The sequence below is a fragment of the Leiobunum rupestre genome, chromosome 4 (genome assembly GCF_980474605.1).
Source record: "Leiobunum rupestre chromosome 4, qqLeiRupe1.1.hap1, whole genome shotgun sequence".
Lineage (NCBI taxonomy): Eukaryota > Metazoa > Arthropoda > Arachnida > Opiliones > Sclerosomatidae > Leiobunum > Leiobunum rupestre.
In genome coordinates, this window is record NC_143387.1 from 56,562,946 (window position 1) to 56,587,885 (window position 24,940).

At 37.8% G+C, this 24,940-nt stretch overlaps 1 protein-coding gene across 1 annotated transcript in view; it reads left to right on the forward strand.

Moving 5' to 3' along the window:
• Positions 1–3,297: 3,297 nt before the first annotated feature.
• Positions 3,298–24,940, forward strand: part of LOC149948392 (uncharacterized) — a 65,025-nt gene continuing 43,382 nt past the window's right edge. The window contains exons 1-3 of the mRNA XM_090171070.1: positions 3,298–3,519; positions 4,405–4,791; positions 8,235–9,021. Coding sequence (XP_090027196.1) covers positions 3,380–3,519; positions 4,405–4,791; positions 8,235–9,021 — 1,314 coding nt within the window. The 5' untranslated portion in view covers positions 3,298–3,379. The remainder of the gene's footprint in view (positions 3,520–4,404; positions 4,792–8,234; positions 9,022–24,940) is intronic.

Here is a 24,940-nt window from a genome sequence, read left to right on the forward strand (position 1 = left end):
TTATTAGTCGTGCGAAATATTTTTACTTGAGTAGTCACGTGAAGTATTTTCCTATTTTACTCGAGTAGTATTGTGAAATATTTTTGCTAGAGTAGTTGTGTGACATATTTTGATTAAGTACTAGTGTTAAATGGTTTTGCTTGAGTAGTCATGTGAAGTATTCTACACGACTACTCGAGAAAATATTTTTGGTTAAGTATTCATTTGAAGTAGTCGTTGTGAAATATTTTTGCTCGAGTAGTTGTGTGACATAATTTGATCAAGTACTAGTGTTAAATGGTTTTGCTTGAGTAGAAAATATTTTTGGTTAAGTATTCATTTGAAGTAGTCGTTGTGAAATATTTTTGCTAGAGTAGTTGTGTGACATATTTTGATCAAGTACTAGTGTTAAATGGTTTTGCTTGAGTAGTCATGTGAAGTATTCTACACGACTACTCGAGAAAATATTTTTGGTTAAGTATTCATTTGAAGTAGTCGTTGTGAAATATTTTTGCTCGAGTAGTTGTGTGACATATTTTGATCAAGTACTAGTGTGAAATATTTAGATCGAGTGCTCGTGTGGAATATTTTTAACGAGTACTCGTGTGACATATTTTGATCAAGTGCTCGTGTGAAATATTTTTCACGAGTACTCGTGTGACATATTTTGATCAAGTGCTCGTGTGAAATATTTTTAACGAGTACTCGTGTGGCATATTTTGATCAAGTGCTCGTGTGAAATATTTTTCACGAGTACTCGTGTGGCATATTTTGATCAAGTGCTCGTGTGAAATATTTTTAACGAGTACTCGTGTGGCATATTTTGATCAAGTGCTCGTGTGAAATATTTTTCACGAGTACTCGTGTGTCATATTTTGATCAAGTGCTCGTGTGAAATATTTTTAACGAGTACTCGTGTGGCATATTTTGATTAAGTGCTTGTGTGAAATATTTTTCACGAGTACTCGTGTCACATATTTTGATCAAGTACTCGTGTGGCATATTTTGATCAAGTGCTCGTGTGAAATATTTTTCACGAGTACTCGTGTGGCATATTTTGATCAAGTGCTCGTGTGAAATATTTAAATATTTTTCACGAGTACTCGTGTGACATATTTTGATTAAGTGCTTGTGTGAAATATTTTTCACGAGTACTCGTGTGACATATTTTGATCAAGTGCTCGTGTGAAATATTTTTAACGAGTACTCGTGTGGCATATTTTGATCAAGTGCTCGTGTGAAATATTTTTCACGAGTACTCGTGTGACATATTTTGATCAAGTGCTCGTGTGAAATATTTTTAACGAGTACTCGTGTGGCATATTTTGATCAAGTGCTCGTGTGAAATATTTAAATATTTTTCACGAGTACTCGTGTGACATATTTTGATTAAGTGCTTGTGTGAAATATTTTTCACGAATATTCGTGTGATATATTTTGATAAAGTGCTTGTGTGAAATATTTTGATCAAGTGCTCGTGTGAAATATTTTGATTAAGTGCTCGTGTGAAATATTTTGATTAAGTGCTTGTGTTAAATATTTTTCATGAGTACTCGTGTGACATATTTTGATCAAGTGCTCGTGTGACATATTTTGATCAAGTGCTCGTGTGACATATTTTGATCTAGTTTTCGTGTGAAATATTTTTCACGAGTACTCTTGTGACATATTTTGCTAGAGTATTCTTGTGAAATATTTTTGCTCGAGTAGTTGTGTGACATATTTTGTTCGAGTAGTCGTGTGAAGTATTGTTATTCGAGTTAAGTATTTTGTCCATTCTGCGCTTGGTGGGTGGGTTTCGCGATAAATTGATCGTAAAATAGGGTCTGTCGTCTTTACAAAGTACTTTCCCGAGATTGCTAGGTTTTTAGAATGGCTTATATGCTTGTATCTTCTAGCCGTTACGCTACCTGAGAGCAAAAATCAAGTTTAGAAACCATACAAATTTGAAAACAGAAAACGAAAATTTATATTTAGAATAATAACCATAATAGCTTAATAATGAGTATATTTAAAAATCTTTCAAATAATATAAAATTTAAATTTAAATAATATAAAATTTAAATTTAAATAATATAAAATTTAAATTTAAATAATATAAAATTTAAATTTAAATAATATAAAATTTAAATTTAAATAATATAAAATTTAAATTTAAATAATATAAAATTTAAATTTAAATAATATAAAATTTAAATTTAAATAATATAATATTTACGCCTAAATTTAAATAATATAAAACTTAGGCCTAAATTTAAATAATATAAAACTTAGGTCTAAATTTAAATAATATAAATCTTAGGCCTAAATTTAAATAATATAAAACTTAGGCCTAAATTTAAATAATATAAAACTTAGGCCTAAATTTAAATAATATAAAACGTAGGCCTAAATTTAAATAACATAAAATTTAAATTTAAATAATATAAAAAATAATTTAAATATTATAAAAAGAAGTTTAAATAATATAAAAAATGAAGTTTAAATAATATAAAAAATGAAGTTTAAATAATATAAAAAATTAAGTTTAAATAACATAAAAAATAAGTTTAAATATTATAAAAAGAAGTTTAAATAATATAAAAAATGAAGTTTAAATAATATAAAAAATGAAGTTTAAATAATATAAAAAATGAAGTTTAAATAATATAAAAAATGAAGTTTAAATAATATAAAAAATGAAGTTTAAATAATATAAAAAATGAAGTTTAAATAATATAAAAAATAAGTTGAAATAATATAAAAAATTAAGTTTAAATAACATAAAAATAAGTTTAAATAATATAAAAATTCAGTATAAATAAAATAATAATTAAGTAATATGTGAGCTTTGTTTGACCTTTGCTATCGGGTATCGCGTTGTAGTCTGTAGCTTGGGGTTCTTTTAAAATAAGGAAATAGTTTTAATTTGATCCGAAATAATGTGGTTTTGTTTTTTCTCTCCCCGCAGATGTGCCCTGATATTGAGCATGTCCGCTGTCACGTGACGGATGGGGAGCGTAGCTGCCACACCCCCGTCCAGTCCGTTCCTAGTCTGACTCTCCCCCTCGGCCCCCCGCACACCCCTCCCTCCACCGGGTCGACGTCCTCGGCCCTGTCCTCGCAGCACCAACAGGCCTCGCTGCCCCACCAGCACCCCCCCGCCTCGCACCAGCGCTCCACGGGCACCCCGGCCTCCGCCCCCTGTGACGTCCCCGCCTTCCCCGGGGCCAGCGCCTCCTGCCCCTCCTTGCCCTTGCCCCCCCTGCCCACCTGCGCCCTCCCTTCGTCCAGCCTCAGCGGAGGGGAGCCGCCCGGCGCCGCCAGCTCCTCTTTGGCCTCGAGCATCAACGACCTGACCTTCGAGGCCGAGCAGCTGGAACGAGCCATCCGACTCAACGACCCTCTCTTTGTCCGCCGGATGCTGGAGTTGCACCACGGGAAGTTCTCCGTCAATCTGCACGAGAGCCTCTTGGACAAGTCCAGCTGCGGAAGTCAAAGCCAGTGCGTCAGTCAGGATGTTGAGATACTTCTAAGAAAGAGTCAAACTTTGTTGGAAAGGTAGGTGGTCAACATTCGCAAACAGTACGGAATTTACCGAATTTTAACGTCTAAAAAGAGTTACCCAGATTACCCTAAATACAACTCCACCAGACTTCACGAGAGTTACCAAGACTTAACACGAAATAAAATATGACCTCAATGGGAATACGATAATACGTCACAGCACTTCGCAAAGACATAAATTTATGGCTCTAATGTACACTAACTGCGCTTGTCGCTTATTCTTCGTCAATAGGCCTTTCTATAAAATAAGCTACGCTTGCTGAACTGGTTTTTTTGTTGCTCATTCGTCACGAAATACGTAGAAGTTCGGTTCAGTTTATGCTTAAAAACAGGGTTCCTCGTCGAATTTACTCTTATGTCCGGGGCTTTTCGTAGTAAAACGTCATCGAAACGTCATCGATACGTCACCGGTGACGCAGTAACAACAACAAAAACCAAAAAGGCCAATGTTACTTTATAGAAAGTCCTATTAGAAACATTTCTAAATAATCTTTTGCTCTGCCTAATTTTTATTGTCATATAAACTAGATGACATATAATTTTTAATGTCATATAAATTAGATGACATATAATTTTTATTGCCATATAAACTAGTTGACATCATTTTTATTGTCTTATAAACTAGATAACATATAATTTTTATGGTCAAATAAACTAGATGACATTTCATTTTTATGGTCAAATAAACTAGATGACATTTAATTTTTATTGTCATACAAACTAGATGACATATATTTTTTATTGTCATATAAACTAGATGACATATAATTTTTGTCATATAAACTAGATGACATAATTTTTGTCGTATAAACTAGATGACATAATTTTTGTCGTATAAACTAGATGACATATAATATTTTTATCGTGACCCGTCGCTAGGTTTGACCGGCAGGGGAGCGTCTCGACCTCCGATCACGAAGATGGTGAATGTCCGGCCGCCTTCAGCAGCGCTCTTCACTTGGCGGTGGACTCGAACGCGGTGGATGTGGCCAGGTTGCTCCTCAAGTACGGCGTGGAGCCCAACGAGGCCGGAGTGGCCATCCAGCAGCCGCAGCCGAGCGGCCTGTCCTCCGTCGTGTCCGGGACCAACATCCCCGGCAGGCGCAGCTCCTTCTCCGCGGCCACCTGCACCCTCGAAGACCGCGGCAGCAACGGCTCTGTCCTCAACGGGCGACGCGTCAGCCACCTGCTCAGCCCGGACAGAGGACCACCAGTCGAGAACGGCGAATACGGAAACTCATATTATCCGCCGACTTATCATCAAAAGTAAGACGCTGGTTTGACTTATCTCGACGACTCTTCACTTGGGGTGGGACCAACAATTTGCTGCCATGATAAAATGGCCCCAAAGAGTCAGGGAAAAGTCAGGGAATTTGAAAATGGTCCCAAAGAGTCAGGGAAAAGTCAGGGAATTGGAAAATAGTTCTAAAGAGTCAGGGAATTTGAAAATGGTCCCAAAGAGTCAAGGAAAAGTCAGGGAATTTGAAAATGGTTCTTAAGAGTCAGGGAAAAGTCAGGGAATTTTAAAATGGGCCCAAAGAGTCAGGGAAAGTCAGGGAATTGGAAAATGGTTCTAGAGAGTCGGAGAAAAGTGAGGGAATTTGAAAATGGTCCCAAAGTGTCAGGGAATGGGAAAATGGTTCTAAAGAGTCAGGGAATTTGAAAATGGTCCAAAAGATTCAGGGAAAAGTCAGGGAATTTGAAAATGGTTCTAAAGAGTCAGGGAATTTGAAAATGGTTCTAAAGAGTCAGGGAAAAGTCAGGGAATTTGAAAATGGGCCCAAAGAGTCAGGGAATTTGAAAATGGTTCTAAAGAGTCAGGGAATTTGAAAATGGTCCCAAAGAGTCAGGGAAAAGTCAGGGAATTGGAAAATAGTTCTAAAGAGTCAGGGAATTTGAAAATGGTCCCAAAGAGTCAAGGAAAAGTCAGGGAATTTGAAAATGGTTCTAAAGAGTCAGGGAATTTGAAAATGGTTCTAAAGAGTCAGGGAATTTGAAAATGGTCCCAAAGAGTCAGGGAAAAGTCAGGGAATTTGAAAATGGTCCCAAAGAGTCAGGGATAATTCAGGGAATTGGAAAATAGTTCTAAAGAGTCAGGGAATTTGAAAATGGTCCCAAAGAGTCAAGGAAAAGTCAGGGAATTTGAAAATGGTTCTAAAGAGTCAGGGAATTTGAAAATGGTTCTAAAGAGTCAGGGAATTTGAAAATGGTCCCAAAGAGTCAGGGAAAAGTCAGGGAATTTGAAAATGGTCCCAAAGAGTCAGGGAAAAGTCAGGGAATTGGAAAATAGTTCTAAAGAGTCAGGGAATTTGAAAATGGTCCCAAAGAGTCAAGGAAAAGTCAGGGAATTTGAAAATGGTTCTTAAGAGTCAGGGAAAGTCAGGGAATTGGAAAATGGTTCTAGAGAGTCGGAGAAAAGTGAGGGAATTTGAAAATGGTCCCAAAGTGTCAGGGAATGGGAAAATGGTTCTAAAGAGTCAGGGAATTTGAAAATGGTCCAAAAGAGTCAGGGAAAAGTCAGGGAATTTGAAAATGGTTCTAAAGAGTCAGGGAATTTGAAAATGGTTCTAAAGAGTCAGGGAATTTGAAAATGGTCCCAAAGAGTCAGGGAATTTGAAAATGGTCCCAAAGTGTCAGGGAAAAGTCAGGGAATGGGGAAATGGTTCTAAAGAGTCAGGGAATTTGAAAATGGTCCCAAAGAGTCAGGAAAAAGTCAGGGAATTTGAAAATGGTTCTAAAGAGTCAGGGAATTTGAAAATGGTCCCAAAGAGTCAGGGAAAAGTCAGGGAATTTGAAAATGGTTCTAAAGAGTCAGGGAAAAGTCAGGGAATTTGAAAATGGGCGCAAAGAGTCAGGGAAAAGTCAGGGATTTTGAAAATGTTCCCAAAGAGTCAGGGAATTTGAAAATGGTCCCAAAGAGTCAGGGAATATTTGAAAATGGTCCCAAAGAGTCAGGGAAAAGTCAGGGAATTGGAAAATGGTTCTAAAGAGTCGGGGAAAAGTCAGGGAATTTGAAAACGGTCCCAAAAGTGTCAGGGAAAAGTCAGGGAATTTGAAAATGGTCCCAAAGAGTCAGGGAAAAGTCAGGGAATTGGAAAATGGTCCCAAAGAGTCAGGGAAAAGTCAGGGAATTTGAAAATGGTCCCAAAGAGTCAGGGAAAAGTCAGGGAATTGGAAAATAGTTCTAAAGAGTCAGGGAATTTGAAAATGGTCCCAAAGAGTCAAGGAAAAGTCAGGGAATTTGAAAATGGTTCTTAAGAGTCAGGGAAAAGTCAGGGAATTTGAAAATGGGCCCAAAGAATCAGGGAAAGTCAGGGAATTGGAAAATGGTTCTAGAGAGTCGGAGAAAAGTGAGGGAATTTGAAAATGGTCCCAAAGTGTCAGGGAATGGGAAAATGGTTCTAAAGAGTCAGGGAATTTGAAAATGGTCCAAAAGAGTCAGGGAAAAGTCAGGGAATTTGAAAATGGTTCTAAAGAGTCAGGGAATTTGAAAATGGTTCTAAAGAGTCAGGGAATTTGAAAATGGTCCCAAAGAGTCAGGGAATTTGAAAATGGTCCCAAAGTGTCAGGGAAAAGTCAGGGAATGGGGAAATGGTTCTAAAGAGTCAGGGAATTTGAAAATGGTCCCAAAGAGTCAGGGAAAAGTCAGGGAATTTGAAAATGGTTCTAAAGAGTCAGGGAATTTGAAAATGGTCCCAAAGAGTCAGGGAAAAGTCAGGGAATTTGAAAATGGTTCTAAAGAGTCAGGGAAAAGTCAGGGAATTTGAAAATGGGCGCAAAGAGTCAGGGAAAAGTCCGGGATTTTGAAAATGTTCCCAAAGAGTCAGGGAAAAGTCAGGGAATTTGAAAATGGTCCCAAAGAGTCAGGGAAAAGTCAGGGAATTGGAAAATGGTTCTAAAGAGTCGGGGAAAAGTCAGGGAATTTGAAAACGGTCCCAAAAGTGTCAGGGAATTTGAAAATGGTCCCAAAGAGTCAGGGAAAAGTCAGGGAATTGGAAAATGGTCCCAAAGAGTCAGGGAAAAGTCAGGGAATTTGAAAATGGTCCCAAAGAGTCAGGGAAAAGTCAGGGAATTTGAAAATGGTTCTAAAAAGTCAGGGAAAAGTCAGGGAATTTGAAAATGGGCGCAAAGAGTCAGGGAAAAGTCAGGGATTTTGAAAATGTTCCCAAAGAGTCAGGGAAAAGTCAGGGAATTTGAAAATGGTCCCAAAGAGTCAGGGAATATTTGAAAATGGTCCCAAAGAGTCAGGGAAAAGTCAGGGAATTGGAAAATGGTTCTAAAGAGTCGGGGAAAAGTCAGGGAATTTGAAAACGGTCCCAAAAGTGTCAGGGAAAAGTCAGGGAATTGGAAAATGGTCCCAAAGAGTCAGGGAAAAGTCAGGGAATTTGAAAATGGTTCTAAAGAGTCAGGGAATTGGAAAATAGGCCCAAAGAGTGAGGGAAAAGTCAGGTAATTTGAAAGTGGTCCCAAAGTGTCAGGGAAAAGTCAGGGAATTTGAAAATGGTCCCAAAGAGTCAGCTAAAAGTCAGGGAATTTGAAAATGGTCCCAAAGAGTCAGGGAAAAGTCAGGGAATTTGAAAATGGTCCCAAAGAGTCAGGGAAAAGTAAGGGAAAGCCCAAAAAGTCAGGGAATTTGAAAAATAATAACAACGAGTGTAAAAATAACGTTTTGATTGAAAATTAATTTTCGAATTTCTGTGTTTTCTTAGGCGCGGTCCTCTGTCGGTGCGTTCGGACCTGGACTTGGAATTGCGGACGGTGTGGATGACGGCGGAGGGCAGCCGGGTCAGCTACGACGAGCACTACACGCGCGAGACGCTGTACGCGCTGCCTCCGCTGTACTTGGCCGTAGCCTTGGGCAACGCCGCCATGGTCTACCTCCTGGTCAAGTACGGCGCCGCGGTCAACTTCCAAGACCGCTTCGGGGTGACGCCCCTTCACCTCGCCCTGTGCCAAGATAAAGTGCCCTGGGGGTGCGCCCGCCTCCTGCTCGAGTACGGCGCCCGCGTCAACCTGCCCAACCAGCGCTCGGTGACGGCGGCCCAGCTGGTGGACCAGGACATGGGCGCCTTGCAAGGTTCGCTGGTCGAAGGGGCCCTCTCCTGCTTCGTGCCTCCCCCGGCCTCGCCCGTCAACCACGGCGCGGGCCCCGGCGACGAGACCCCGACGGCCTCGACGGGCCCCACCGGGATCCCGGGGCCCTTGTTCAAAGGACATCACTTCTTGATGCGCCGCTTTCAGAATTCCTCCGACTCGAAGTCGCGGCAGACTGTGGTCAAGCCCCCGCGCCGGGACTACTTGTCCGTGGATGACGTCAACCGCGTCAGCCCAGAGGGCGTGTCGTGCTCCTCCTTCCACAGCAGCCTTCACAGCAGACACTCCAATCGCAGCGTGCTCAGTCGCGCCGACTCGCGGGAAGCCGTCGAACCCAACAACGCCAACCATTCGTCGGCCAATACGCCATCTGCCATCGTAGGAACGCCCCTGCAGGAAAAGGTAACGCCCAAAACATTCATATTTTATTCGTTGATAAACTGACGAATGAATATTTGTTGCCACTTTTGTATCAGGTACGAAAACATTATCTTGATTCGCGGAACAAAAAAACTTCTATAGAAACAAAATTAAAATAATTTGATAAACAAACTAGATACAAAAAAATGTATAAAATTCATACATAAAGATACCCGGACCAGAAAATTAAGCTGTATATGAACGTGCTTACTCGTTTGACATTTCACAAGTAAGAAGATCCTTTTACAGGGGTAACGCCATTAGAGGTTTATTTTTAAATACCCAGATGGCGCCAACAGTCGGAAACGTATAAATTATAATAAACAATAATAATTTGTAACTATAAACCGCGAATTTTTCTTGATTTTAACGTTTGTTTTACACAAAAAATCGCCTAAAATATTGTTACTAGTAGTTAGTACTTTTTGGAAATAATTAGTAAGTATTAATTACTTTCTCGAAAAATAATGGGAAATCTGGTGTAAGAAAAGCATTAATATAATTAAAAATTTCAATTAATAAAGCAACGACACAAACGCAAATTTCTTCGCAAAGAAGAGCGGTCAAATTGGGAATGTCTAGGCTTTGTCAGTGCTGTACAGACGTTAGCTTCACGTTCAAAACTTTCGCAAACTTTGCTTAAACTCCCTATTTAACCAAAATATCCCATAATGCCTCGTGTCAACGTCTATTTTGATTATGACATGGATTGAAATGTGTCAAAATATTTGAACAAACACGAAATAAAACAATCGAGTTTTGCGATTGCCAAATATAATGACCTTATCAAACTGGATTATTATTATCGCTTTTGAGCGTACATCATTTTTTATTTTTCTAGTGCCAGAAGTATATCCATACCTTTAACGAAAGAAGTATCCATATCTCGCGAATTTTCCCAACTACAACTCCAAAGAAACAAATATGAGAAATAATGACGTCATTTTACCGAGTTCACTTCGATGATTAAGTTTGCACCCTTGATCGATTAAATCAGGATTAAATCACGCTTAAGAGGATTAAATCACGATTAAGATGATTAAATCACAATTAAGCTTATTAAATCACGAGTAATATAATTAAATGAATTAAATCAGGATTAAATCACGCTTTAGATGATTAAATCACGATTAGGCTGATTAAATAACGCTTAAGCTGATTAAATCACGCTTAAGCTGATTAAATCACGCTTAAGCTGATTAAATCACGCTTAAGCTGATTAAATCATAATCAATATAATTAAATGGATTAAATCAGGATTAAATCACGCTTTAGATGATTAAATCACGATTAAGCTGATTAAATCAGGATTAAATCACGCTTTAGATGATTAAATCACGATTAAGCTGATTAAATCAGGATTAAACCACGCTTTAGATGATTAAATCACGATTAAGCTGATTAAATCAGGATTAAATCACGCTTAGATGATTAAATCACGATTAAGCTGGTTAGATCGACATTAAACAGATTAACTTGTGATTTCATCAAGATTAAAAAGATTAAATCAAGATTAAAAAGATTAAATCAAGATTAAAAGAATAAAACTTAGATTAAAAAGATTAAATCAAGATTAAAAAGATTAAATCAAGATTAAAAGATTAAATCGTTATTAAATCAGATTAAAAATTTAATCGCGATTAACAAGATTAAAAGATTAAATCGAGATTAAATCAGATTAAAAATTTAATCGCGATTAACACGATTTAATACATTTAATGCGACTTTTAAAGGTGCGTAGGAAGATGGTGGCAAGTCCTTCATGCCACGCGAGCCAACAGCTTCCTACACTCACCATTACCGTTAACCTCCACAAGGTTTTTTTGGAAGGGGAAACCTAAGTGCAAGAGTGAAGACCCCTTTAGCCAGTGGGGGAGAGAATTGGCCAACTTAACTCGGAAGCTTTTACCCGAGGCGACAGTGCAAACCACTCCGCCACCCCACTAGTTATAAATAAGTAACTAATATTATTACGAGCAAATGTAACGAAGTCTTATTTCTAATGTCTTTAAAATACTTCACATCGTCAGTTAAATCGTGGTAATAAGTTTTCTTATTTTTAAACTACAGAGATTTACTTCGCTCGTAAGCGATAAATTATTTACTTATGCTAATTCTAAGTTAATGAGACTAATAGTTGGACAAAGACAAAAATGCTTTACCTCTGCTCTCCCCTCCCCCCCCCCCCTCGTCTAGCCCTTTCAACTCTGGTCGCTAAAAACCAATTTCTATTAAACTAGCTATTCATATTTAATCGCGTAGCACGCCTTTCTAACTGAATTCGTTTTCGACGTCATTGGGTTTATAGGTTATTACATTCGGACGCGATTCGTTTAATCCATTTAAAGGGAATAAAAACGAACAACAAGCGCAGCATCCACGCGAGCCATAAAATAAAAGGGAAAAGGGGGGAATTATTTTTATTTCCCTCCGGGGAATTAAAATAAAAGAACGAAGACCGAAAAAGAACGGGAATTATACTTTCGGAGGCCGTTTTAAATAGATTTTAAAGCCCGGGTTCTCTCTAAATTGAAAGAAAATAAGGCGTCTGCCAACAAAACCACGCGAAGGATTAAAAACAACGGGTTTTTTACGTGAATATATCTATCTTCAACCTCACCGTCCACTTTTCGTTTTTGCTTCAACAATTTTTTTGTTTCAGTTCACCAAAATTGTATTTTCATCCGAGCTGTTCTTGTAAATCTTTTTATCCAATTTTTCACTCCCCCTCTTCCAACCAAGCCTTATAAGAGGAAGTCTGGATTATTTGAAACAACTTGTCGCTAGCGCAAACGTCACCCACTTATTTTTATTAGCAGAATGCGGATGGATTGTGCGTGTTTTTTTTAAATCTCCTTTTTTCGGTATGAAAGGATTTTTATTTAACGTATCTGGCAGACCTGCAAACCAAGTTGCTCTGTTACATATTTAGATATTGCCGTACGATTTTATTTTATTTACTGGTTAAATTTTTAAACAAAAGATTGTATACAGTGTAATATCGATATCTCATTGATTGTGGTAATATTACATTTATAATATTTTTTTTAGTTTGAAATATACTTTCTTCACGTAGGCTATCTTAGCTATATCCAAAAGAAGATACTCTCTTTTTGTAGGCTACCTTAGCTTTATGCAAAAAAAGATACTCTATTCGCGTAGGCTACCTTAGCTATATCCAAAAGAAGATACTCTCTTTTTGTAGGCTACCTTAGCTTTATGCAAAAAAAGATACTCTATTCGCGTAGGCTACCTTAGCTATATGAAAAAGATACTCTATTCGCGTAGGCTACCTTAGCTATATGAAAAATATACTCTCTTCGCGAAGGCTACCTTCGCTATATGAAAAAAGATACTCTATTCGCGTAGGCTACCTTAGCTATATCCAAAAGAAGATACTCTCTTTTTGTAGGCTACCTTAGCTTTATTCAAAAAAAGATACTCTATTCGCGTAGGCTACCTTAGCTATATGAAAAATATACTCTCTTCGCGTAGACTACCTTAGCTATATGAAAAAAGATACTCTATTCGCGTAGGCTACCTTAGCTATATGAAAAAAGATACTCTATTCGCGTAGGCTACCTTAGCTATATGAAAAATATACTCTCTTCGCGTAGGCTACCTTAGATATATGAAAAAATATACTCTCTTCGCGTACGCTACCTTAGCTATATGCAAAAAGATATTATCTTTTTTGTAGACTACCTTAGATATATGAAAAAATATACTCTCTTCGCGTAGGCTACCTTAGCTATATGCAAAAAGATATTATCTTTTTTGTAGACTACCTTAGCTATATACAAAAAGATATTATCTTTTAGTAGGCTACCTTTGCTATATGCAAAAGATATTCTCTTTTTGTAGGCTAACTTAGCTATATACAAAAAAGATATTATCTTTTTGTACGCTATCTTAGCTATATGCAAAAAATCGATATTCACTTTTGTATGCTAACTTAGCTATATACAAAAAACCTTATTTACTTTTGTAAGCTACCTTAGCTATATGCAAAAATGATAGTGTGTTTGTATGCTACTTTAGCTATATGCACAAAAATATACTCTTTTCGCGTAAGCTACATTAGCTATATGCCCAAAAAATATACTCTTTTCGCGTAAGCTACCTTAGCTATGTGCAAAAATGATAGTGTGTTTGTAGGCTACTTTGGCTATATGCACAAAAAAGATACTCTTTTCGCGTAAGCTACCTTAGCTATATGCCCAAAAATATACTCTTTTCGCGTAAGCTACCTTAGCTATGTGCAAAAATGATAGTGTGTTTGTAGGCTACTTTAGCTATATGCACAAAAAAGATACTCTTTTCGCGTAAGCTACCTTAGCTATATGCCCAAAAAATATACTCTTTTCGCGTAAGCTACCTTAGCTATGTGCAAAAATGATAGTGTGTTTGTAGGCTACTTTAGCTATATGCACACAAAAGATACTCTTTTCGCGTAAGCTACCTTAGCTATATGCCCAAAAAATATACTCTTTTCGCGTAAGCTACCTTAGCTATGTGCAAAAATGATAGTGTGTTTGTAGGCTACTTTAGCTATATGCACAAAAAGATACTCTTTTCGCGTAAGCTACCTTAGCTATATGCCCAAAAAATATACTCTTTTCGCGTAAGCTACCTTAGCTATGTGCAAAAATGATAGTGTGTTTGTAGGCTACTTTAGCTATATGCACAAAAAAGATACTCTTTTCGCGTAAGCTACCTTAGCTATATGCCCAAAAAATATACTCTTTTCGCGTAAGCTACCTTAGCTATGTGCAAAAATGATAGTGTGTTTGTAGGCTACTTTAGCTATATGCACAAAAAAGATACTCTTTTCGCGTAAGCTACCTTAGCTATATGCCCAAAAAATATACTCTTTTCGCGTAAGCTACCTTAGCTATGTGCAAAAATGATAGTGTGTTTGTAGGCTACTTTAGCTATATGCACACAAAAGATACTCTTTTCGCGTAAGCTACCTTAGCTATATGCCCAAAAAATATACTCTTTTCGCGTAAGCTACCTTAGCTATGTGCAAAAATGATAGTGTGTTTGTAGGCTACTTTAGCTATATGCACAAAAAAGATACTCTTTTCGCGTAAGCTACCTTAGCTATATGCCCAAAAAATATACTCTTTTCGCGTAAGCTACCTTAGCTATGTGCAAAAATGATAGTGTGTTTGTAGGCTACTTAGCTATATGCACAAAAAAGATACTCTTTTCGCGTAAGCTACCTTAGCTATATGCCCAAAAAATATACTCTTTTCGCGTAAGCTACCTTAGCTATATGCCCAAAAAATATACTCTTTTCGCGTAAGCTACCTTAGCTATATGCCCAAAAAATATACTCTTTTCGCGTAAGCTACCTTAGCTATGTGCAAAAATGATAGTGTGTTTGTAGGCTACTTTAGCTATATGCACAAAAAAGATATTCTTTTCGCGTAAGCTACGTTAGCCTACAAAAAAATCGGGTTCGTGCTTGTCGGTTTAACATATTAGCAGCCTTTTTAAAACCTAATAATAGTAAAGTAGCCAGTCCCAACTTAAGTAGGCCTTTATGGTCTTTGAAACGAGATTGGACGACTTAGGCAGTCATTTTAGAATATTCTATTGCTGTTTAAAACCCGTATTTTAAAATAAACATGTTACTATTTACTTTCAACTTATCTACTCTCAAAGTCCATAATGAAAAACAATTGGCCTACTTCACGCGCCTGTAGAAGTGTTCCACACGCCCTACTTAGGTGTACAGGGAGAAGTTTATTTACAGGAGCTTCCAAAATATAGCGCCATCTGTTATAATTATTTAAACCAAATTAAGGAAATAGCGAACAACTTTTGTATCTTCACGTATCTTCTAGTAGGGGACTTTGCTCACTTTATTGAAATCTCGGCCACTAGATGGCGACCCTGCTGCTCCAAAAATTGAACTACGCCTAAAATGCGCTTAATTAAATATTACGGGCTTAAACGTGCCAAGTAGTAAAAGAGTAACTGTCGTAGAACGTCAAAGGCTTAATATAAAGTTATTTAAAGTCTTTGCTGAACCCGCACTTTCTTTGGCGGTATTGGCTCGTTTGTATAAATTCTCAATACGCGTATGTAGATATTTATTTCCACCCCCTTATCCTCCCCTATTATTGATGAGTGCGACGCTCTTGCCAAAGTTTCAGCTATAAGTAAAATAACACCCATAAGTATGACATTTAGCCAAAATTATCACCGAACGGATTTTCATAGTTAATTCGCAATCGAGGTTTAGTTCGGCACAGAGCCACCTCATGGACTAATTAATGTATACACAGGGACGGTCCGCACAACGCCACTCTCTCATAAAATCGGCGACTAAGTCTTGTTAATGCTGTTCCCTCTTTTCCTCCCCCCTTAAGCAAAGTTAGCCGAGTCAAAACGTCATCAAACGGAAAAACGATGCTGCCCTCTATCTGCAAGTCTTGGAGTCTATCGATGTTGGCGTCTGCTTATGATTTGAAAAACAAACGGTTTTTTCGTTCATTTGAATAAGGTGTATGATTTAAGAGCTTTAATTTATTTAAGTAGTTTTACAAATTAATTATGAGGAAAAAGCTGTGTTTACCCTTCGTGTAAAAGTGATTCGAAGTATTGTCATAAAGAACACACGAAAGATTTCTTTATACCTTTCCTGTTCATCTTTTTGTAAGCCTTTCCTCCCGTTTCCATCCCCCTTGACTCAGTTTGTCGTTAGTTCGCACAATCGCCGCTCGAGGGCACATTTAGCAATCGCTAGCCGCTAAATTTCCTATGCGGACCGTCCCTGTGTATACATTAATTAGTCCATGGCCACCTAGTGTCTAATTATGTCCATATCAGGAATCCCACCAGATCCCTAAAATACCTAAAAGCCCCTACTTTTTTTCGAGGTCCCTAAACCACCTAAAAATCGGAATTTGGTTTCTAGTAAATTTGGTGAAAAGTTCCATCGGCTTATAATATTGAACCAGAATATTATATATAATAATAATTAACGTTTACAGCTATAATTTACTTCGTTAGATGGCGCCACAAGCTTGGCTAAATTGAAATATTCGGTAAAGTTAATCCCTGTCGTAAGTTGAACAATATAATTTTGAGTAAAGATGGGTCATTTTTGTGATAAATTATTTTTACAAATTAAAACTAAGTTAGTTTTAGAAATATCCTATTTTAAAAGTAATTTTTTTAAAAATTAAAGTTTAAATAAAGATCAAATTTTTTATTAAAATGGTCCCTATTTGGTTCCTACTTTTAAAAATTTGGTTATTATTTCACCCTATTTCTAGCCTGAAAAATCCTCAATTCCCCTATTTATTTATTTTTTAATTTTGGGGATACAACTACCAAAGACGATAATATACTGATCAATTGGGTCGCGAGTCCAAATCGGAGCTCGGCATGAGTGTCAGTGTCGATAAATGATTCGCTGAGAAAATAATATTAATACCCAAGGCACCACCTTAGGCCTAAGTCATCAAACGACTTTTAAAGCCATTAATTCAGGTGGCCGGGTTACTACGCGTAGGAGGGTGGTGGCAAGCCCTTCAAGCTACGCGAGCCGACAGCTCCCTACACTAACTATTAACGTTAACCTCAAAATTAGCATTGAAATCAATAGATAGTGTCGTACTTATCGTTATTACGTTACTTATGATCGGCGCGTATTGGATTATCCTTAGAATCGGTTGTCAGAACGAGAAAACTGAGTGGAGGCATTCTGCGGCTCGGAAAACAGACTGTATCTTTTGGAAGGCTGGTAACCTAATCCATCGATATCTTTCATACGTCGTTGAGAGTGGGGCAGCTCCTAACTGGCTGGCGCGTGCCGCCATCTAGCGGACTCTGCGGCCATCCTCCCTCGCGGCTTTTTTGTTTTCTTCTCTGGCTTCATTTTGTTCTCGAGGCATTTTTTGGAAGGAGAGCCTCTGCCAGAAAAAGAAATCTCCAAAACTGTTTGTTTAAGACAAGATAGAAGCCCCGGCCTATAGTGCCGCCCTACTGATAAAGCCCATCTCCCAAACAAGAAGGTCGTGGACGGGAAATACTCGGTTTCACCCGGGTTGCTCGATGTGAACCGGGAATTTGAACTCTAGGCGTTCGATGGTTGGGTTCAAAAATGTATTCAGCTTAACAAAGAATATGAGACTGTTTTCTTTATCCGCAGAAAGTGGGAAAGATTTTTGTTTGAACAACGTCGAAAAAGACCAACAATGTTTGGGGAAACTAAAATATATTTATTTAATAATAATTTATTAAATAAATATATTTTAATTTCCCCAAACGTTGTTGGTCTTTTTTACCTCTTCGACGTGGTTCAATATTATCTTTAGAACAACGGTGGTTCTCGTTTTGTTGTAGTTTTTCTAGTGACGAGGCGAACCCACACACTTTCGGTTCACCGGACTACATATGGAGTTTTAATCTACTATATTCGCGATTAAAGGGAATGTAACCTCAAGTCGTTTTTTATGCTTTTTTATGTAAGCAATTTTGGCGGGAAGTCACTAAACAGCGCTAAAAATATCTAAAGTCATAGGAGGGAGCGGGAAATGGTCGAAGTTTGGTGTTCCACACCTAAACCCTGAGGTTATATTCCCTTTAAACGAAACCATAGCTTGTGGTTAACGTGTTTACTATTTGTACAATGGACGATTTCAAGTTAACAAAGATTATCAATTTAATTTTTTTTAAATATTTAAAAAGGCAATTTTAATTTTAATTTATTTAATAATTGGTACTGTCAAAATGAAAACTATTAAAAATGTCAATTAAAATAAAATCTTCTAATTTCGGCCTTAAATGCACCACTATACAATTATATTTTAATATTGTATTCCCCCGATTGAACACGGTTAGTGGTTGAGCCTAGCGCCGACGACCCAACGCCGACATCGCCGATATTATCCCTTGCGCCGAACCACCGCCGCCGAGTCATTTAATTATCATCGCGCCGCCGACGCCGTCGATAAATTTTGATCCCGCCGCCGAATTTGTTTTGAGGTTTTATTTTTCCTTCAAAATCACTTTGGAATTTTTTTTCAAAATTTTCTAAAGGGGGTAGAAACCTTTGCAGTGCCCCCAGAGGTCCTATAATTCCTATAAAATTCTATATTTTCAAAAATGTCCTATTACATCCTAAATTATAGCAAAATCCCCAAAAAGTCTATAAAATCCTATCATTTTGATATTTTACCCATTTCAAATGCCGCCACTCACTTGTCAGTTAAATTGCTAGATTTAGCTATAGGATAAATTTCTATACAAAGTCATTCTAGTCTAAGCTTTTGTTATTGTTAACATGGTAAGCTACTAGTATATTTTTGTGATAAAATGGTTAAATAGTTTCTATTTTTTAAATTAAAAAGATAAATAAATTAAAGATTTATTTCACTAAGTATAGATTTTGTTTTTAAATGCAGAAAGTTAGTAAATAAAATAGCATATATAGTCCTATAAAATCCTACAATTTTGAAAAATAGACCTATAAAGTCCTATATTTTTAGAAATATAATCCTATTTTTCCTATAAAAAATTGAAGATTTGAGTGGGGGCCCTGCCTTTGCCCGTTCACGCCTCCGCCGAAAAAATTCAACGCCGCCGAGGATTTTTTTAAAAACCGGTGTGCTGCGCCGCCGCTGATAAAATTCAACGCCGCCGAGGATTTTTTTAAAAACCGGTGTGCTGAGCCGCCGCGGATAAAATTCAACGCCGCCGAGGATTTTTTTAAAAACCGGTGTGCTGCGCCGCCGCTGATAAAATTCAACGCCGCCGAGGATTTTTTTAAAAACCGGTGTGCTGAGCCGCCGCGGATAAAATTCAACGCCGCCGAGGATTTTTTAAAAACCGGTGTGCTGCGCCGCTTCCGATAAAATTCAACGCCGCCGAGGATTTTTTAAAAACCGGTGTGCTGAGCCGCCGCCGATAAAATTCAACGCCGCCGAGGATTTTTTAAAAACCGGTGTACTGCGCCGCCGCCGATAAAATTCAACGCCGCCGAGGATTTTTTAAAAACCGGTGTGCTGAGCCGCCGCCGATAAAATTCAACGCCGCCGAGGATTTTTTAAAAACCGGTGTACTGAGCCGCCGCCGATAAAATTCAACGCCGCCGAGGATTTTTTAAAAACCGGTGTACTGCGCCGCCGCCGATAAAATTCAACGCCGCCGAGGATTTTTTAAAAACCGGTGTACTGCGCCGCCGCCGATAAAATTCAACGCCGCCGAGGATTTTTTTAAAAACCGGTGTGCTGCGCCGCCGCCGGGTGATTTTCGCGAAACGCCACACCTAAATCAAATCGGCGCTACGCTCTAGGCAGCGGTACTTCCCGCTCTTTGTCGTATCTTGGATCCGCACACTTGCACGCCTTTGCGGCAGACAGAGCCACAAACCGATTGCCTTCCCCCAGATTTAACAAAACCGTGAGAACGACGAACAACGGCGCCGACCTTGTACCGCATCGCTCACACTCTGGTCGAATGCATATGTTTCCCGAGTAGCGAGATCCCGGGTCTTTCGGTTCTGTCCCCGTGAGGAGGGGGGGTTCTCAATTTTTCCTTTGGGGAATCCCGCAGCGACGTGATGTCGCCAGAGATTCGTTGCAAAATTTGTCCTAATCTCCGCCAATCCAATTCCCTTCAATTTTTCGTCGCGCACACCACCGGAGAACGAAGCGAAGCATCTCTCCGAAGATTATAGATAAAATTTGAAAGGTCTTTTTTAAGACCAAAGAGGGCTTTATTAGCGCGTCACTCTATTTTCTATCCCCCCTAATCCCCCCCCCCCCCAAATTCTACTTTCTCCTTGTTCTTCTAGGAAAAAATCTCTGGTAGACATACGAGGCGATATTTCATCCTCTAAAAACGCGAGATAGGTCAGTGGCCGCCTACGATGGCCAAACACCACATATTATTCGCGGACGAAATTTGTGGTAGTTTATTCCATTTTTTTTGTTCATTAAAATGTTTTAAAACTTGGAAAACCACTAAATGAATATTGGGAAAGTATATTTTGTAGATGAATCGTTGGTTTCGGAGGAATAAATTTCCAATATTCCGAATATGGAAATCGTGAGTGGATTTATCTTGATTTATTTCGCGAGTTAAGTGTTTCAAAGCTTTTTTTTCTAAGAATTAAACCGTGAATCAGTAGCGAGGTTAAGTTGATATTGTGAAAACTGTCTAGTATTTTTTTTTAGATTTCGCTTTCATCCATGACTTTTTTTCCTTTTATTCAAACTTGTATTCCGCGGTAAAAAGTAGTTCCTTCCTTTTTGAGTTTTAGGCTGCACTAAACTTGTATTTAAATTATTATTACATTCCACGATTTTTATTTCAATTTTATCTTGGCACTTTTTGAAGGTGATTTTACTCCAGATCTATGATAAATTCTATGATTATCATTTATTTCCTTGAATGTTTGGCTAATTTTTTCAACATTGCAATAACCTTTTTACTGAAATATAAGTCCATCTAAATTTATTAACTTCTGATAATATTGAAATATAAAAAAAAAATTTGGCCTTAATAAGTCAGGGAAAATCTCTTAAAATGGTCAGGGAAAACAGGCAATAGTCAGGGAATTTGAATCTGAAAATTTTGTGGCAACCCTGTAAGATATTTGAAATTTTAATAAAAACTAAGCGCGATAATTGGCTTATAGGCCTCAAATTCTCAGGAAAAACCCTTTACAGGAGCACGATTCTTGGAACAATCCTATTGGCTCTTCGGTTCAGGGGTTTTTAAGAGCATTTAAAAACAACCATAAGGGTTTATTATGGTTAGCAATTTCGCCTCGCAGCAAGAGGAACCAGGTTCGATCCCAGCTTGTGAGACTCGGAAACACTCCTTTCGCGTTGAGTTTGCAAGTTCTCTCCCCACTGGTTAAAAGTATTTCCCCCCCCCCCCAGATCTTCGGTTTCCCCTTCACGTTAAAACTTGTAGAGATTAACGGTAATAGTAAGTGTACGGAGCTGTTTTCTCTTGTCGCCTGAATAGGCTTGCCACCACCCTCGTATACGCATTGCAACCCGGCCACCTGTTTAAAGGTATTAAAAGTTGCTCGATGACTTGGGCCTAAAGTGGTGCCTTGGGTATTAGCCTAGCTGATGATTATTATTATTATTATCAAAATGGTGATCTCGACCTACAAAATATGTATATCGAAAATATACCAAAATCTTATATTAAAAAAATAACAACTATAAACAGGTAGATTTCGACACTGAAAATGTTGATCTCGGACCTTCAAAATTGGTGATATTTAAAATGGTCATTTTGGGCATCCGAGCAAGTTTTCCCTTAAAAATTAATAAAACGCAAGATGCAGTATAAGTGATACAAATCGCGGTTAAAAATAGGCTAATTTCCTAGCAGTTCCCCGTTCGCATTGTAATTAGTAGTTTTTGTTTTATCGAAACCCTTCACCGTTGCAGATAAAAGAAAGGGGCACTTGGCGGAGGTAGCTCCTTAAAAACAAGCAACATTAGTGAACGGCGCGGAAAAAATGTCAGCTGCTCATTTCCCAGCTCGTTTTTCTCGGGCCTAGTTAGAGCGGCCCCCGATATTACTTCTTTCCCGTAGAGCACTCGAATCTAAGCTCGCTCTATCTATGCCGGCAGCCCTCCTTATATTAGCGAGCGGCAAACTACCCTCTTTCGGCACTGATTAGCCGGGGAGTCGTTTACCGAGGGATTACCCCGCCTTACTCGCCAGCGCCATCTAGCGGTCGCCGCCGCAGTCCGCACCTCTCTTCCCTCTTTGATCCTTAACCGTCCGTTCAGGTTAATCCGGGGGTCTAGCCCTATCCCCACCTCCTTCGTTGTCCATTAGCCGGCTTACCCCCCACTTACCTGGGATTTTTATCCCAGAGAGGGGTTAAGGGCACGCCCCTTGGCACCCCTTTGCCCACATCACCCCCACCCAGTCGCCTTCTCCACTTTGCGTAATCTTATTTTAGGCGGGGGGATTTTCACTCCCCTTACTTTTATAAAGGCCGTATCTGTTTCCTCTCAGTTTGCTCCCTATAACCCATATTTCAAGGCTTTTAATAATGTTAGCACTTTTAAAGAAGAAAGTTATATTCTTTTTTATGGGGAAACCGGAGTTTGCTAGATTTTGAGTGGGTTTTATTCAATTTTGACTTTCAAAGATTTTGATTTTTCCCTCGTCGTTGCGACAATGTCAATTGAGTTAGTTCGTGCCACGAGCCTCGCTAAATCACTCAAAGTCGAAAGCTTTTATTTTTATTCGGGTTTAACTACGGCCTCTACTTCAGAAGTAGTTTCGACGATTTAAATCTAGGAGATTGTTGAATAAACTCTGGAATAGAATGGGTTTTTTGACTTGAATTACCTATATATATTCTCGGTTAAGTTCTTCTAAATACAGCTTTCTTCTTAAATGTGACTCTACCTAGTGGTGATTTTCGAAAACACTAGTAGGTTTTTGAATATACTCTGGAATATATTTTCTTTTCTGGAGTTACCAAATTATATTCGCAGTTAAGTTCTTCCAAAAAGAGCCTTCTCCTTAAATGTGGCTCTACCTAGTGGAGATTTTGGAAAACATTAAATCTAGTAGGTTGTTTAATAGCCCGAAAATATATTTTTTTATTACTAAAGTTACCTAAATATATTATCAGTTAAGGTCTTCCAAATAGAGCTTTCTTCTTAAATGTGGCTCTACCTAGTGGCGATTTTCGAAAACATAAGCAAATTTGCGACGTTTTTCATGTGACCAAAACATTTTTTGACTCTAATATGCTATTCATTGGTGAGATTTACAATTGATTCCATGATGTAATTCAAATCAAATTGATTTAAATTGCGATTTAAGTCCATTGATTTAAAAAATCGTTGATTTAAATCATATATTATACATATTATACTTCAATGTATTCCCGAAACAGTACAAAAGTTCTCTAGCAATGATAATTCAAGTAGTAATTAAATTTAATGAAGATTAATTTAAATTTATGAAGATTAATTTAAATTTATGAAGATTAATTTAAATTTATGAAGATTAATTTAAATTTTATGAAGATTAATTTAAATTTTATGAAGATTAATTTAAATTTAATGAAGATTAATATAAATTTAATGAAGATTAATATAAATTTAATGAAGATTAATATAAATTTAATGAAGATTAATTTAAATTTAATGCAGATTAACTTAAATTTAATGCAGATTAATTTAAATTTAATGAAGATTAATTTAAATTTAATGCAGATTAATTTAAATTTAATGACGATTAATTTAAATTTAATATTACATTACTATTATATTAAACCAAATTTTCAAGGGAAAGAGGCATACAATATTTAAAAATTAATTGAAATCAATAAAAATCGATTAAAATTAATAAAAGTTATATTTTTAATCCTTTAAATAGTTTTTTTTACGAAATAAAAAAATTGGTAAACGTATATAGTTACCTCTAGTATTAACGACTTTCTTGAGGGCCCGAATTTTTTGTTTCTCGGGGCCCGGGCCTTCTTTCGACACAAATAAAAGATTATCCGGGACAGCTATCCTCTCAATAACGCGTTTCCTCAACGTAACACTCGACTACTAGCGCCACCTTTTGAAAAAATCTTGCAGACCGAGATTAACGTCACTCTGACATTGTGAGTACAACTTACGTCACGGACATTTTAATGAATTTTTCTACCGACAAGCAAAAACCAACCGGATATTGTACCCAATTCCGGTTCATCCCCTTCGCCACCCCCGAGTGGAGAGTGACGTTGAAGAGACGGCAATTGTCCTGGCGAAACTTTTATTTGTCAACTCCGCCACTCCCACACGTTCCCCTTTATTCGTTTTCAAGCGCGTGCTTCACGTCTCTATTAACCACTTTAAATCCTAAAATTAATTATTCATCCTTTTATAAATGACGCATTGTCGAGTATAATCGTCCTTTCAAATTTCGTTTAAATCTATCCATTTAAGAGCGACATCTCCCGGTGCATTTTTTCCCGAAAATTTAGATTTATACATTTTGTTTTCTCGCGAAACGCCATCTATTATTCATTCCCGAAATAAATCAACGAATTAAAACTGTGAATTCGCGTTTTATTTGTTAATACGCGAGAGATCGCCAAAGAGGCCTCGGCGATTATTCAAATCAGCGGAGAGTTCTAATTAAAGGCTCAAGCCAGCGCTAGAAACGAAATTGATCAAGCGTGAAAGAACGCGTACGTAGAACGCTCGTCAATAATGAAGCCACCCAAGTTCTCCCTCGAGAGATATTCTCCAAAGCCAAGAAACAGTTTATTCTTAATACTGCCAAATCTGTTCTGGAAGCATGCGTAGGGGGAGGGGCCAGTCGTGTGACTAAACGTAGCAACGGTTCCCAATTTTTATGGGTCTTAATTCATCTACCAAACCAAAATAATTGGTCAAACAAAAGAACTTAGTATTAATATAGTAACCCAATGTAACCTATCCTTAACCTAAACCTAAAATAAGCCTAACTTAACCTAACCTAACCTTAACCTTACCTAACCTTAACCTTAGTAAATCCAGCATAACCTTAACCTTAACCTAACCTAACCTTAACCTTAACCTAACTTAACCTAAACCTAACCTAACCTTCACCTTAGTAAACCCAGCATAACCTAAACCTAACTTAACCAGCCTAACCTTAACCTAAACCTAACTTAACCAGCATAACCTTAACCTTAACCTCACTTAACCAGCCTAATCTTAACATAAGCCTAAACCTAACCTAACCTAATCTAATAATAATAATCAGCTAGGCTAATACCCAAGGCACCACCTTAGGCCTAAGTCATCATGCGACTTTTGAAGCCCTTAATTCAATGGCCGGGTTACAATGCGTAGGAGGGTGGTGGCAAGCCCTGCATGCCACGAGATCGAGCCAACAGCTCCCTACA